The 16,649-nt window shown below is 40.8% G+C and overlaps 1 protein-coding gene and 2 pseudogenes across 1 annotated transcript in view; 1 reads left to right on the plus strand and 2 right to left on the minus strand.

Annotated features, from left to right (window-relative positions):
• Tex11 (testis expressed 11) overlaps positions 1–16,649 on the minus strand; it is a 327,793-nt gene that overhangs the window by 187,019 nt on the left and 124,125 nt on the right. Inside the window, exons 11-12 of the mRNA XM_038317046.1 lie at positions 14,595–14,676; positions 11,323–11,401 (exon numbers count right to left, since the gene is read on the minus strand). Coding sequence (XP_038172974.1) covers positions 11,323–11,401; positions 14,595–14,676 — 161 coding nt within the window. The remainder of the gene's footprint in view (positions 1–11,322; positions 11,402–14,594; positions 14,677–16,649) is intronic.
• Positions 10,229–11,063, minus strand: LOC119804889 (annotated as a pseudogene).
• Positions 15,405–15,520, plus strand: LOC119805675 (annotated as a pseudogene).

Here is a 16,649-nt window from a genome sequence, read left to right on the forward strand (position 1 = left end):
AACCACGGCGGCTGCCCGGAGAGGGACCACCGACTCTCCACAACTCCCCCTGCCACCAGCACACTTCCTGATCTTCCTGCAGGGGTTATTTTCCCCGGATACTGCCTCTCTCTTCCTGTCCCTTCCCAGCTTGCACCCAGAATCCTCCCCCCCTCCCCCTGCCTCATCCTCCCGTCTTTGGGGCCACAAAATACCACAGCTCACTCTGTTTGGGCTCTGGGGACCTGGAATTGAGTGCACCCAGGCCCATGGGAGGTCCCCTCCTACATTGGCCTGCCTGGGGCAGGGTAGGCCTTTGTCTGAGAGCTGCTTGGCCTGTAAGGGGACCTGACAGTCTGCCAGAGGATCCATCATTCTTTGGGACACTGCAGTCCTGATGACGACTTCTGGAAATGCACTTTCATACCTCGCTGACCTCTCAACACAGTAGCACCAGTGATATTTTCTTAGTTGTTCTCAGGTGTCCTGCTCCAGTTCTAAGGCCATCCACCCAAAGGGGTCAGAGGATATTTTCTTAGTTGTTCTCAGGTGTCCTGCTCCAGTTCTAAGGCCATCCACCCAAAGGGGTCAGACTCTGGCCTCCAGGCAGGTCTGAGGATTCCTGCGGAGGGGTGCGGGCTCCTTCAGATCATGCTGCCAGGTTAGCTGTGTGGTATTCCATCCCGCCCTGCCCCCACCTTGGCCCTTTTGTCTGGGCTGCGTCCCTGGGCTGCCTGGAATCCCTGATCCTGTGCACTGACATTCCATCTGAACTGGTGAGTGAATGCGGACCCTGGGGCAACCTGCCCTGGAAGAGAGCACAGACCCCCTACCCCCACGTCCCTCTGCAGGCGCTTGTGTCTGTTTCTCCCGTCCCTGTGTCTCCCAAGCTTTCCCTAGTGTTCTCAGGTGTCCTGCTCCAGTTCTAAGGCCATCCACCCAAAGGGGTCAGACTCTGGCCTCCAGGCAGGTCTGAGGATTCCTGCGGAGGGGTGCGGGCTCCTTCAGATTGTGCTGCCAGGTTCGCTGTGTGGTATTCCACCAGTTCAGTTCCACCTGAACTGGTGTCCTGCTCCTGTTCTAAGGCCATCCACCCAGAGGAATCAGACTCTGGCCTCCAGGCAGGTCTGGGGATTCCTGCAAGGGAGTGCGGGCTTCTTCAGATTGTGACACAAGGAATAGGTCCTCCTCTGACACAGGGGAGATCCAACCAGTTTCAGTCACAGCAAAGATTGGTCTAGGACACCAAACGCCTCCAGGCTCCTTTTGAAGGAAGAGATGGGCAGGCGCCAATGCAGGAGCTCCTCCAACAACATGAAAGGCAACATGACATCACCACAATCCAGACATCCCGAAACAACAAGAATTGAACACCCTACCCCAGAAGATATAGAAGAATCCGACCTTAAACAGTACTTTATGAAAATAATACAGGACCTTAAACAGGAGGTAAAAAACTGCCATAAAGAAATGGAGATGACAAACAAAAAGGTAGACGAAATAAATAAATCTCTCAAAGATACCCAAGAAAAACAAGAAAAAGCAATCAAACAGGTAAGGGAAACAGTACAAGACCTGATAAATGAAATGGAGGTATTGAAGAAAACACAATCTGAGGGACCACTGGAAATGGAAACTCTGAGTAAACGAACAGAAACTTCAGAGACAAGTATTTCCAACCGAATACAAGAGATGGAAGAAAGAATCTCGGACTCTGAAGATAATATAGAGGAAATAAACTCACAGATTAAAGAACTAAACAAATCTAACAAATTCTTAACACAAAACATTCAGGAAATCTGGGACACCATGAAAAGACCAAACCTAAGAATAATTGGGGTAGAAGAAGGAGAAGAATTACAACTCAAAGGCCCAGAAAACATATTCAACAAAATTATAGAAGAAAACTTCCCCAACCTAAATAAGGAGGTTCCTATGAAGGTACAAGAAGCCTACAGAACACCAAATAGACTGGATCAAAAGAAAGCATCCCCACGCCATATAATAATCAAAACACAAAACATACAGAATAAAGAACAGATATTAAGAGCTGCAAAGGAAAAAGGTCAAATAACATATAAAGGGAAACCTATCAGAATTACACCTGATTTCTCAATGAAAACCATGAAAGCCAGAAGAGCTTGGATAGATGTGCTACAGACACTAAGGGAACATGGATGCAAGCCTAGACTACTATACCCAGCAAAGCTTGCATTCACCATTGATGGAGAAAACAAGATATTCCAGGACAAAAACAGATTTAAACAATACGCAGCCACAAATCCAGCCTTGCAGAAAGTAATAGAAGGAAAATCACAAACCAAGGAGTCCAACAACGCCCACAATAACTCAGGCATCTAGCGACCCTTCACCAGCACAACTAGAAGGGAAACACACAAACTCTACTACTAAAAATGACTGAAGTTAACAACCACTGGTCATTAATATCACTTAATATCAATGGACTCAATTCACCTATAAAAAGGCACAGGCTAAGAGACTGGATACGAAAACAGAATCCAACATTTTGCTGTTTACAAGAAACACACCTCAACCACAAAGACAGACACCTACTCAGAGTAAAGGGTTGGAAAAAGGTTTATCAAGCAAATGGCCCTAAGAAACAAGCGGGTGTGGCCATACTAATTTCCAACAAAGTTGACTTCAAACTAAAATCAATCAGAAGAGATGGAAAGGGACACTTTATACTCATAACAGGAAAAATCCATCAGAATGAAGTCTCAATCCTGAATATCTATGCCCCTAATATAAAAGCTCCCACTTATGTAAAAGAAACACTTCTAGAACTCAAGGCAGCCATCAAACCACACACACTAATAGTTGGAGACTTCAACACTCCTCTCTCACCAATGGACAGGTCAATCAGACAGAAACCTAACAGAGAATTGAAAGACTTAATGGAGGTAATGAACCAAATGGACTTAACAGACATCTATAGAACATTCCACCCAAATAGGAAAGAATATACCTTCTTCTCTGCGGCTCATGGAACCTTTTCGAAAATTGACCATATACTCGGTAACAAAGCAAACTTCCACAGTTACAAAAAAATATTAGTAACCACCTGTGTCTTATCGGATCACCATGGATTAAAATTAGAATTCAACAACAATGCTACCCCCAGAAAGCCCACAAACTCATGGAAACTGAACAGTCAACTACTGACCCACACCTGGGTCAAGGAAGAAATAAAGAAAGAAATTAAAGTCTTTCTTGAATCTAATGAAAACAAAGACACAACATACTCAAACCTATGGGACACAATGAAAGCAGTGCTAAGAGGAAAGTTCATAGCACTAAGTGCACACTTAAAGAAGACGGAGAAAGCACTCATTGGTGACTTAACAGCACACCTGAAAGCTCTGGAAAAAAAAGAAGCAGACTCACCTAGGAGAAGTAGAAGACTGGAAATAATCAAACTGAGGGCAGAAATCAACAAAATAGAAACACAGAAAACAATCCAAAGAATCAATGAAACAAGAAGCTGGTTCTTGGAGAAAATCAACAAGATTGACAAACCCTTAGCCAAACTAATCAAACGGCAGAGGGAGAACACGCAAATTATTAAGATCAGAAATGAAAAGGGGGACATAACCACAGACACAGAGGAAATTCAGAGAATCATTAGATCTTACTACAAAAGCCTGTATGCCACAAAATTGGAAAATGTAAAAGAAATGGACAGTTTTTTAGATAAATACCATATACCAAAGTTAAACCAGGACCAGGTAAATGCTCTAAATCGTCCTGTTAGTCGCGAAGAATTAGAAACTGTTATCAGAAACCTCCCTACCAAAAAGAGCCCAGGACCAGATGGTTTCAATGCGGAATTCTACCAGAACTTCCAAGAAGACCTAATACCTATACTCCTTAAGGTATTTCATAATATAGAAACACAAGAGTCACTGCCAAATTCCTTCTATGAAGCTACAGTTACCCTGATACCTAAACCACACAAAGACTCAACCAAGAAAGAGAATTACAGGCCAATCTCACTCATGAACATTGACGCAAAAATTCTCAATAAAATACTGGCAAACCGAATCCAAGAACACATTAGAAAAATTATCCATTACGATCAAGTAGGCTTCATCCCAGAGATGCAGGGCTGGTTCAACATACAAAAATCTATCAATGTAATCCATCAGATAAATAAACTGAAGGAAAAAAACCATATGGTCATCTCATTAGATGCTGAAAAAGCATTTGACAAAATTCAGCACCCTTTTATGATAAAAGTTTTGGAGAGATTAGGGATACAAGGGTCATTCCTAAATATAATAAAAGCTATTTACAGCAAGCCGACAGCTAACATCAAATTAAACGGAGAGAAACTCAAGGCTATCCCACTAAATTCAGGAACACGACAAGGCTGTCCACTCTCTCCTTATCTCTTCAATATAGTGCTTGAAGTTCTAGCAATAGCAATAAGACAACATAAGGGAATCAAGGGGATTCAATTTGGAAAGGAAGAAGTTAAACTTTCATTATTTGCAGATGATATGATAGTATACATAAGCGACCCCAAAAACTCCACCAAAGAACTCCTACAGCTGATAAACTCCTTCAGTAACGTGGCAGGTTACAAGATCAACTCCAAAAAATCAGTCGCCCTCCTATACACAAAGGATAAGGAAGCAGAGAGGGAAATCAGAGAAGTATCACCTTTCACAATAGCCACAAATAGCATAAGATATCTGGGAGTATCTCTAACCAAGGAAGTGAAGGATTTATTTGACAAGAACTTTAAGTCTTTGAAGAAAGAAATTGAAGAGGATACCAGAAAATGGAAGGATCTCCCCTGCTCGTGGATTGGGAGGATCAACATAGTAAAAATGGCAATTCTACCAAAAGCAATCTATAGATTCAATGCAATCCCAATCAAGGTCCCATTAAAATTCTTCACAGAGATTGAGAGGACAATAATCAACTTTATATGGAAAAACAAGAAACCCAGGATAGCTAAAAAAATCTTATACAATAAAGGTACTTCTGGAGGCATTACCATCCCTGACTTCAAACTCTATTACAAAGCTACAGTATTGAAAACAGCTTGGTATTGGCATAAAAACAGAGAAGTTGACCAATGGAATCGTATAGAAGACCCGGATCTTAAACCACAAACCTACGAACACCTGATTTTTGATAAAGGAGCTAAAAGCACACAATGGAAGAAAGAAAGCATCTTCAACAAATGGTGCTGGCATAACTGGATGTCAACCTGTAGAAGAATGAAAGTAGATCCGTGTCTATCACCATGCCCAAAACTCAAGTCCAAATGGATTAAAGACCTCAATATTAATCTGAACACATTGAGCTTGATAGAGGAGAAAGTGGGAAGTACTCTACAACAAATGGGCACAGGGAACCGTTTCCTATGCATAACCCCAGCTGCACAGACTTTAAGGGCATCATTGAATAAATGGGACCTCCTGAAGTTGAGCAGCTTCTGTAAAGCAAAGGACATTGCCACTAAGACACAAAGGCAGCCTACTGACTGGGAAAAGATCTTCACCAACCCTGCAACTGACAAAGGTCTGATCTCTAAAATATATAAGGAACTCAAGAGACTAGACGGTAAAATGCCAATTAACCCAATTAAAAAATGGGGCGCTGAACTGAACAGAGAATTCTCAACAGAAGAAGTTCGAATGGCCAAAAGACACTTAAGGTCATGCTCAACCTCCCTAGCTATCAGGGAAATGCAAATCAAAACAACTTTGAGATATCATCTTACACCTGTCAGATTGGCTAAAATCCAAAACACCAATAATAACCTTTGCTGGAGAGGTTGTGGGGTAAGGGGCACACTCATCCATTGCTGGTGGGAATGCACACTTGTGCAACCACTTTGGAAAGCAGTGTGGCGGTTTCTCAGGAAATTTGGGATCAACCTACCCCAGGACCCAGCAATTCCACTATTGGGAATCTACCCAAGAGATGCCCAATCATACAACAAAAGCATATGCTCATCTATGTTCATAGCAGCATTATTTGTAATAGCCAGATCCTGGAGACAGCCTAGATGCCCTTCAGTGGAAGAATGGATGAAGAAACTGTGGACTATATACATGCTAGAATAGTACTCAGCGGTAAAAAACAATGACATCTTGAATTTTGCAGGCAAATGGATGGAAATAGAAAACACTATTCTGAGTGAGGTAACCCAGACCCATAAAGATGAACATGGGATGTACTCACTCATATTCGGTTTCTAGCCATGATTAAAGGACATCGAGCCTATAAGTTTGGGATCCTTGAGAAGATAATAAGAAGGTGAACTCCCAAAAAAGATATAGTAATCCTCCTGGATATTGGAAGTAGACACGATCGCCAGGCAAAATTGGGAACTTGAGGGTTGGGCAAGACTGGGCCAAGGGAAGATGGGGAGAGAAAAGTGTGAAGGGGAGAGCGGGGGGAGCTCGGAGGAATGGGGTGCTTGGGATATAGGAAGGGTGGATATGAGAGCAGGGAAGCATATATCTTAATTTAAGGAGCTACCTGAGGGTTGTCAAGAGACTTGACCCTAGAGGGGTTCCCAGGTTTCCAGGGAGACGCCCCCAGTTAGTTCCTTGGGCAGCTGAGGAGAGGGAGCCTGAAAAGGCCAGTTCCTATAGCCATACTGATGAATTTCTTGCATATCACCATAGAATCTCCACCTGACGATAGATGAAGAAAATGACAGAGCCCCACCTTGGAGCACCGGACTGAGCTCCCAAGGTCCTGATGAGGAGCAGAAGGAGAGAGAACATGAGAAAGAAAGTCAGGACCGTGAGGGAACCTCCAGCTGGCGACAGATGGGGAAGATGACTGAGCCCCACATTGGAGCACTGGACTGAGCTCCCAAGGTCCCGATGAGGAGCAGAAGGAGCGAGAACATGAGGGAGAAAGTCAGGAACGAGAGGGGTGCGTTCACTCATGGAAACGGTGGGACAGAACTAATGGGAGATCACCAACTCCAGTTGGAATGGGACTGATGGATCATGCGACCAAACCCGTCTCTCTGAGTGTGGCCAACAGCGGGGGCTGACTGAGAAGCAAAGGACAATGGCTCTGGGCTCTGATTGTTCTTCATGGACGGGCTCTGTGGGAGCCTTCTCAGCTTGGTCGATCACCTTCCTGGACCTGGGGGGAGTTGGGAGGACCTTGGTCTTAGCATAGAGTGGGGAACCCTGATGGCTCCTTGGCCTTGAGAGGGAGGGAGGGGAGGTATGGGTGGAGGGGAGGGGAGGGAAGGGGGAGAAGGAGGGGAGAGAAGGGGGAGAAGGAGGGGAGGGAGGGGGGAGGAGGAGGGAAGGAGATGGAAATTTTTAAATATAAAAAAAAAAAATTGGGGCGCTGAACTGAACAGAGAATTCTCAACAGAAGAAGTTCGAATGGCCAAAAGACACTTAAGATCATGCTCAACCTCCCTAGCTATCAGGGAAATGCAAATCAAAACAACTTTGAGATATCATCTCACACCTGTCAGATTGGCTAAAATCCAAAACACCCATAATAACCTTTGCTGGAGAGGTTGTGGGGTAAGGGGTACACTCATCCATTGCTGGTGGGAATGCACACTTGTGCAACCACTTTGGAAAGCAGTGTGGCGGTTTCTCAGGAAATTTGGGATCAACCTACCCCAGGACCCAGCAATTCCACTATTGGGAATCTACCCAAGAGATGTCCAATCATACAACAAAAGCATATGCTCATCTATGTTCATAGCAGCATTATTTGTAATAGCCAGATCCTGGAAACAACCTAGATGCCCTTCAGTGGAAGAATGGATGAAGAAACTGTGGACTATATACATGCTAGAATAGTACTCAGCGGTAAAAAACAATGACATCTTGAATTTTGCAGGCAAATGGATGGAAATAGAAAACACTATTCTGAGTGAGGTAACCCAGACCCAAAAAGATGAACATGGGATGTACTCACTCATAATCGGTTTCTAGCCATAATTAAAGGACATCGAGCCTATAAATTTGGGATCCTTGAGAAGATAATAAGAAGGTGAACTCCCAAAAAACTATATAGTAATCCTCCTGGATATTGGAAGTAGACACGATCGCCAGGCAAAATTGGGAACTTGAGGGTTGGGCGAGACTGGGCCAAGGGAAGATGGGGAGAGAAAAATGTGAAGGGGAGAATGGGGGGAGAGCTCGGAGGAATGGGGTGCTTGGGATATAGGAAGGGTGGATATGAGAGCAGGGAAGCATATATCTTAATTTAAGGAGCTACCTGAGGGTTGTCAAGAGACTTGACCCTAGAGGGGTTCCCAGGTTTCCAGGGAGACGCCCCCAGTTAGTTCCTTGGGCAGCTGAGGAGAGGAAGCCTGAAAAGGCCAGTTCCTATAGCCATACTGATGAATTTCTTGCATATCACCATAGAACCTCCACCTGACGATAGATGAAGAAAATGACAGAGCCCCACATTGGAGCTCCGGACTGAGCTCCCAAGGTCCTGATGAGGAGCAGAAGGAGGGAGAACATGAGAAAGAAAGTCAGGACCGTGAGGGAACCTCCAGCTGGCGACAGATGGGGAAGGTGACTGAGCCCCACATTGGAGCACTGGACTGAGCTCCCAAGGTCCTGATGAGGAGCAGAAGGAGCGAGAACATGAGGGAGAAATTCAGGAACGTGAGGGGTGCGTTCACTCATGGAGACGGTGGGACAGAACTAAAGGGAGATCACCAACTCCAGTTGGAATGGGACTGATGGATCATGCGACCAAACCCGTCTCTCTGAATGTGGCCAACAGCGGGGGCTGACTGAGAAGCAAAGGACATTGGCGCTGGGCTCTGATTCTTCTGCATGGACGGGCTCTGTGGGAGCCTTCTCAGCTTGGTCGATCACCTTCCTGGACCTGGGGGGAGTTGGGAGGACCTTGGACTTAGCATAGAGTGGGGAACCCTGATGGCTCCTTGGCCTTGAGAGGGAGGGAGGGGAGGTATGGGTGGAGGGAAGGGGAGGGAAGGGGGAGAAGAAGGGGCGGGAAGGGGGAGGAGGAGCGGAGGGAGGGGGAGGAGGAGGGAAGGAGATGGAAATTTTTAAATAATAAAAAAAAGTCTTTGTTACTTTCTTCCCTAATTACGTTGAGTATATAAAAGCTGTGGAAAAATAAACGCTGAGGGGGCGGGGGATTTCAGGGTTTCAGTCATTGGAATGCCCTCCCAATACTTTCTTTGTTTTCTGTCCTATTATTTTTATGTGTCTTCATATTCTTTACTTATATTTCTTCAATTCCCATACCCCTACCCTGGTAAAAAGTATTTTTACTGAGGCTGGTCCTTGACATTAAAGTTTGACAAACACTAAAATGTCTCTAAAAACTTTAAAGACTCTTTAGACACTCATGATCCCATGAAAATAAACCCAAAGAACACATAAACTGTAAAATAACACCTACTCATTCCTTCCTGTTTTACCTCCTCCGGCACGCAGGTTAATGTAACCTAACTCTTGGGATCCTGGGTTTTTTAAGATTAATTTTTGATGGGGGAGCTAACCAATCCCCTTGTTTGAAGGGTGTGTCTCCTCCGGTGGGGGGGGGGGCAAATACCTTTAAAACATCCATGTGTGTTTGTTTTCGCTCTCTTGGTTTCCTGTGCTTCACTGGAACTCTGGCTTTGTAAGTTTTCCCCTTTTCCTCCTTTTATTAAAGCTGAATATTTTGTTTTAAGCTAGCCTGGCTAATTCTGTTTGTTGTTCATTTACGCCACTTCAAATTTTGAATTTCTCTCTCTCTCTCTCTCCTCTCTCTCTCTCTCTCTCTCTCTCTCTCTCTCTCTCTCTCTCTCTCTCTCTCTCTCTCTCTCTCTCTCTCCCCTCTGTTTGTTTTTGCCAAGACACCAAGACAGGGTTTCTTCCTGTAGCCCTGGCTGACCTGGAACTCCCTCTGTAGGCTGGCCTGGAACTCGAGATCTGCCTGCCTCTGCCTCCCAAGTGCTGGAATTAAATATGTGTGCCACCACTGCTCGGCATTATTAATTTCTCATAATTATTTTAGAGAACTGATATTTAAAGATCGGTCAACTAAATAAAGTTAATTAGAATTTAGCCACTCAAACCCCTTAAATACAGAAAGTGCATAATAGATATAGTGGTGCTCTCCAGTTACGATAATTACAAGTTATCCCAAACTCTACAATCATGGTTCATATGAGTTCTTTACAAGAAAAGATCAAGCTGAGATCTGAACATATTGGCTCCTGGGGACAGATCATCTAATGAGTGCTTTTTCAAGGATTGTCTGAGACCTGGTCACCCATGTTGTGGCCTGCTACCTGTACTTTGAAGAAAGCTGAAGGCACATATGCAGAGCTTGGAGTGCACCCAATCACCACCCCCTGACTGGTCACTGCTGGAGAAACTGAGCAGACAAGGTGGGTTAAGCATCACAGTTCCATTGAGGATGATGCTGTTATCAACTCTGACATAGCAATCACTGGTAGCACTGCTGCTAATCCTTTCGGTTGCTGTCTGAACATTCAAACTTTTCACTCCATTTGGCAGATGAAACTCCCAGAGCCCTGCAGAATAAGACCTTTTGTGTCCTTAGGTGGAAAAACTTTGTGGTTGAGGTTTTGTTCTTTTCTCTACTCAGCTCAGTTGTCCTTTGCTGAAAAACAAACAGGCTGGTTGTTGCCAGTAATGACCAGGTTTTCATTCCCTCTTCCTCCTACTGTGCGCTTATAAGAAGAATGGATGGCGCCCATGTCAGATACTTGCTTGAATAGCAGGAGATCGCTTTCATGAAACTCCATGCTGTCACAGCCATTTGGCCCAATGCCAATCACAGCTCAGATGACAAGCAGTATGAATAGATTGATGACACCCAAGATAAACAAAAGATAATCACACAGATGGGCTAAGCTGCCCTTTCTTGCTCTCAAGCCGGTTTTATGGAGACAATATTCACCGACAGGAATATACACAGCTTTAAAGTTACTACTGTGTTCGTTGTTAACGCTCCTTCTCTCCACATCTTCTCCCGCATGAATTTCTCACTCAGACTTTGCTGCTCCGTGACAGTGCTGCCTTGCAGTCACCACTGTGGCCTGCAGCTGCCACCATTTTGGCCTACCGGGCCTTCAACTGTTCATTTTTACAAAACCAGTGTAGGGTAGGTTTTTTCATTCCTTTGAAAAACTTAATACAAACTTCAAAATTAATTTTACTATTGTCTAAGTGACTTAGAAAGCAGTACTACACTGATAAGTATAATAATGTCATACTTTCTAAGAATGAACATGAATATATAAAGATTCAATGTGTTAACAAAAACACAGAAAAAGTTATTCATTGTAGAAAGCAAAAAATCGCTTTTCCATACCTTTTATTATCAATCAGGAACTGAGTAATGCTCAGACAGAACTCCAAGGGCATAGCAAGATGTAGTATTTCCATGACAGCTAACAAAGAAAAATTAATTCATTAATCATACTAAGAAAAGATGAATGAAAATGAAAAAAATCATATCAAATTCATTTATAGGAAGTTGAGCTGATTTCAATGATTTTTCTGTTCAAAATAGCCATATTAAATGTTTGCCATATACCATATTTTACCTAATAATTCACCAAGATCTTTTTAACACATTAATATCCAATACTAGAAAGAAGGTGGTGACATCGCCACCTTTATGTGGACCACAAGGTAACCTAGTGCAAACCTTCCAAAGTCAACTTTAAGGGCTTGAAATCTGAAGTCAGATGTAAACTTGATACCAGTTGCCACCTGTAAAACTATGGGCAAGTTATTTCCTTTTTCCTTTTTCTTTTTTTTTGATGACAAAGGATGTTTATTTAAGCTTGATCCCTTGGCACAGCCACACGTATAGAAATATATAAAGTCACAAAACTATAAATCATCTTGCCATGAAGTCCCTTCCTCTCCTTGGGCTCAGCTTTCTCAGTGGGCCCCCTTCTTGGTCTCTTCTTTTAAACTATGTATCACTTACTAAACATTAAATAAATGACAGCTGCTATTATTGTTATTCCCTTTCTTTAGAAATTATACTTCTGAAAAGTTATCTGAAATATGGAAAAAATTCTGAAAAAAGATATTCAAAAGAGTTTATACTATAAAAAGTAGAAAAAATACCTTGAAATGTGTAACCATGAATTATCATATAACCATTGTTAACATTAACCATTAAGAAACATGAAAAACTGACTATACACTAACATAAGAATATTTCTGATCACCAGTAAATACAAAATTTAAAAACAAATTTATATGCAGTATTAATTCTATAAAACACACAATGTAGACTAAGAAAATGCTAACAATATCATCAAATTGCTAAAAATTATTATGCTTAGATTTAATGATTAATTCTGTAAATATTTAGTGAATATACTCTCTGAATCTGTCACTATTTTCTGTATAGGAATCTAGCACTAGACAAAATACACAAAAAGCTTTGCTCTCAAGATTATATTCTCCATCAGTGGTTCTCAAGCTTCCTGATGCTGCGACCCTTTAACACAGCTTCTCATGCTGTGCTGACCCCAACCATAAAATTATTTCTGTTGCTACTTCATAACTGTAACTTTACTACTGTTATGGGTCATAATGTAAATATCTGTGTTTTATGATCATCTTAGGCAACACTTGTGAAGGGTCATGAAACCCCAAAAGGGTTGCAACCCACAGGTTGAGAACACCTGTTCTAGGGGATAGTGGAAACGAGTATTTTGAGTATCATCCAATTTTTTCTTTGATGGTTTGTGATATTATTTCATGATAAAAAACTGTCTACTTTAAAATTTTAGCCAGGTATGGTGGCACACATCTTTAATCCCAGTTCTCGGGAGACAGAGGCATACATATCTCTCTGAGTTCAAAGCCAACCCGGTCTACACAGCAAGTTCCAGGCCAACTAAGGCTATTTGATTTTATCTCAAAAAAAGTGTTTTTCTAAATTTTTCTATTATAAAAATACCAGAGGAAGTCTAATGCCTGCAATTAAGTTAATCATTCTAAAAGGAAAATACTTTTGTAAAGAAATGATCAGACTACAGCTAGGGATAGAGCTGAGTAGTACAGAACTTGCCTAGCATGCACGGTCCCCAGCAGTATAAAACTGAACAGATTATAAACTTACTTCCTCAACATAGTAAAGTAAAATATTTATTGCTTTAATAAAAAACCTTAAATTTATAGAAGTCTCATAATTTATAACAATTTCAGGAAAATTCCTTTAAACTCTGCTTCTGATATTACATTTAGATAAACATTGTAATGATGAATTCTAATTCCAAAACTAACCAATTTCAAACTTGGTAATTTCAATAATATATCTTATTTTCATACATAGTGAAGTAAGTCTATTCCTTAACTTCTTTAGCCTCCTAATGCAAGAAAGTGGAGTTGTCACCCCGGTTCTTAGTAGTTTTCAGCCTATGTATGTGGAGGTGATACAGAATCCTCCATATATTTGAGCTTCTTTTTTTCTTTCTTTTTTTTTTTGTTTTCGAGACAGGGTTTCTCTGTGTAACCCTGGCTCTCCTGGAACTTGCTCTGTAGACCAGGCTGGCCTTGAACTCAGAGATCCCCCTGCCTCTGCCTCCAGAGTGCCCCACCACCACCCGGTCTTCTGAGTGATTAATTTCTAGAGCACACAGAAAGATTTGGCAATATTAGCACAAAACTTAGAGCTATTGTCAAATTTGATTACTGTCCTAATTATTAAACATGATTTATTGTATGAGTAATTATACTAACATATTTTTATACAAATAACTCAGTTCTTAAAGATTACTAAAATATCCAGACATGGTGGATTTACAACCCCAGAATGTGGGAAATGGAAGCAAGAGGATTAAGAGTTTAAGTCCGTCTTCAGCTACTTAGAGAATTCAAGTACAGCCTAAGCTAAAAAGGATATATGTGATAAATGCTTTACATACATTTTCTTGTTAGATTTTCCAAACAACATAAGATAGACATTATTATTATTATTATTATTATTATTATTATTGTATCTCTTTTGAAGATAAACTGAAACACAAAAAGGTACTTGCCAAATGACATACACCTATATATGAGTATATTTCTTCCTATGTATATTCTACACCCTTAATCATAACTGAAAAACAAACAACAATGTTTATACAAGTAATTATTTAAAAGAACATCATTCGACAGTCTCATTCAATGACTAGTTTTTCTCTTTCAGAAACTGTGGAGGAGGCCAGGAATATCTCAGCCTGAGAACACAGATCTCATTGTCCCCTTAGTACTTCCTCAATCCCCGTGCCCAGCTCCAAGTCCCTCAGTAAATGGCCATTCTTTTCCCACGACCCCTCCAAAACAAGAATTCTTTGTTCATGATTGTAGAAATTTTCATAAAGGTTAAGCAGCTGTAATTCTCTGCTAAACTAAAAGGAAACTGATTGCTTTGATTTGGTCCTTTTTAAAAGCACCTTTTAATTTCGCTGCTATTCTTTCTTCTCTCTTTCTTCTTAGTCAATAATTCTTTTGCTATTGATCAGTTTCCATCTCAACCACCTCCAAATTATACCTATTGTTAGTAAATTACAAAATTTCTTTGTGCTGATATTTCAAAATTGTATGTTCTTTACACAGAAGAAATGATACCTTCAAGGAGCTCTCCATTACATGTTTTGCCTTTCATGAGGATTCTCATCTTTAAGAAAAGCCCAGCTGGATCTAAGTGCTCCTATTTTAAACAAAGAAATAACAATGATATTATAACTCTGGAATGAAAAGACAATTTTCAAGTTAATTGACTGTTTTGTTCTACCTTTACATGATGACTTGGAATCAAAGGAAATCAAAATTACAAAACATCACATAAATCATATAATAACAACTATTCTATCCTCAAGTATAGTTTCTAAAACTTTATTCAACTTCAATAAAATAATATAAGAAAAAGAGTATGCAAAACATTTCCATGGTCTGACAAACATTTAATGACAATATTAATTAATGCCTAAATATTCAAATGGCAAATCTCACACCATAATCTAAGGAAAACCTTAAATATCAGTTAGATTTATTTTCCACTTTTGGTTTTCTTTTATTTTTGAGATTATAATTACAACCTTTCTCTCTTCCCTTTTCTCCCTCAAAACCTCTAATATACACCTCCCTGCTCTCTTCCAAATTCATGACCTTTTTCATTAATTTCATATATATATATATATACATATATATGTATATATGTATCAACTTTATATAATGCATATATATACATATACATATATATTTCTAAATGTAACCTTCTCAGTCTGTATAATGTTACTTGTATGTATATTTTAATAAGCATCCTTTTTAAAGAATAGCAGAAAAAATCCATAAAATGTATCAGTTTCTATAGGACATAGCTTTCATGTCTGCCACTAATAACAATGTTGTCTGAATGATATTTCTAAGTTATTGTTGAAGACTATACTTTCAGGGATCATTTCTATAGTTCGTCTAAGTTATTGTTGGCCAGCCAGCCCTAAGCCAACTGTGAATTTTTGCCTGTCTCTACTTTTGCCATCGCTACAAATGGCTAAACCTAAAAGAGTGTGGAGGATGGAAGCTCTTTAAAATTGTACTGTTTGGGGCTGGAGAAATGGCTCTGACTTTAAGAGCACTTCCAGAGGTCCTGAGTTCAATTCCCAGCCATCACATGGTAGCTCACAACCTTCTGTAATGGGATCTTGTGCCCTCTTGTAGCATGCAGGTATACATGCAGGCAGAACACTGTGTATATAATATGAAATAAACCTTTAAAACAATGTACAGACTAGGCACAGAACCATTCCTTCGACAATGACAATTAGCTTATAAATAAATAATGTACTTACTGGATCCATACTCTATAAATATTTACTGATATATATGACATAAATACAGAGAATAAACTAAAGTAGTCAGCTTTCATTCTGATTTATTACTGTGATTAGATTTCTCGTACCGTATCTTTCCATTCTGCCTTCTTTGAAGCTTACTCTAACCTGGGACTTCATATCATCACATTATCTGATTTCCCACAGCTTCAAATATAATGTGAACATTTTCGAGTGTGACATATATCATGTATATATACATACCCACACCCAAGCATATAAACTATATGTATATTATAACATTATAATTTGGATCTGAAATGTCAAACAAAAAAACCATGCTATTAGTGTGTTCCCCAGCTTACAGTGCTATTTGGAGATGATGGATCTTTAATAGGTGGAGCTTATTGGAAAAGGGGGAGAGCAATGCTACTGAAAGAGATATTGGGACTTTGGTGCTTCTAACATACACTGTCTCTCCTCCCTCTCCTGCTCCTGTGCCCTGCTTCTCAGATTCTATGAGGTGAATAGGTCTCTTCTATCACATGCTCCCACTATGATGTCCTAGCCTGTCACCTGCCCAAAAGTAACAGGCTGACAGTCCACAAACTGAAACTTCTTCAACTGTAAGACTTACTAAATTTTTCTTACGTTGATTATCTTACGCAGGCTTACCCAACCTACACTCAATGGGGGACAGATAACCCCATCAACCCAGTCTGCAGGCAAGCCTGTAAGGAATTTTCTTGATTGATGACTGATGTGAAAGGGCCCAGCCATCTCAGCGAGGTGCCATCCATGAGTCATGGGGTATATAAGAAAGCAAACTGAGCAAACCAAGAGGAGCAAG

Source organism: Arvicola amphibius, chromosome X, assembly GCF_903992535.2.
Source record: "Arvicola amphibius chromosome X, mArvAmp1.2, whole genome shotgun sequence".
Taxonomy (NCBI): Eukaryota; Metazoa; Chordata; class Mammalia; order Rodentia; family Cricetidae; genus Arvicola; species Arvicola amphibius.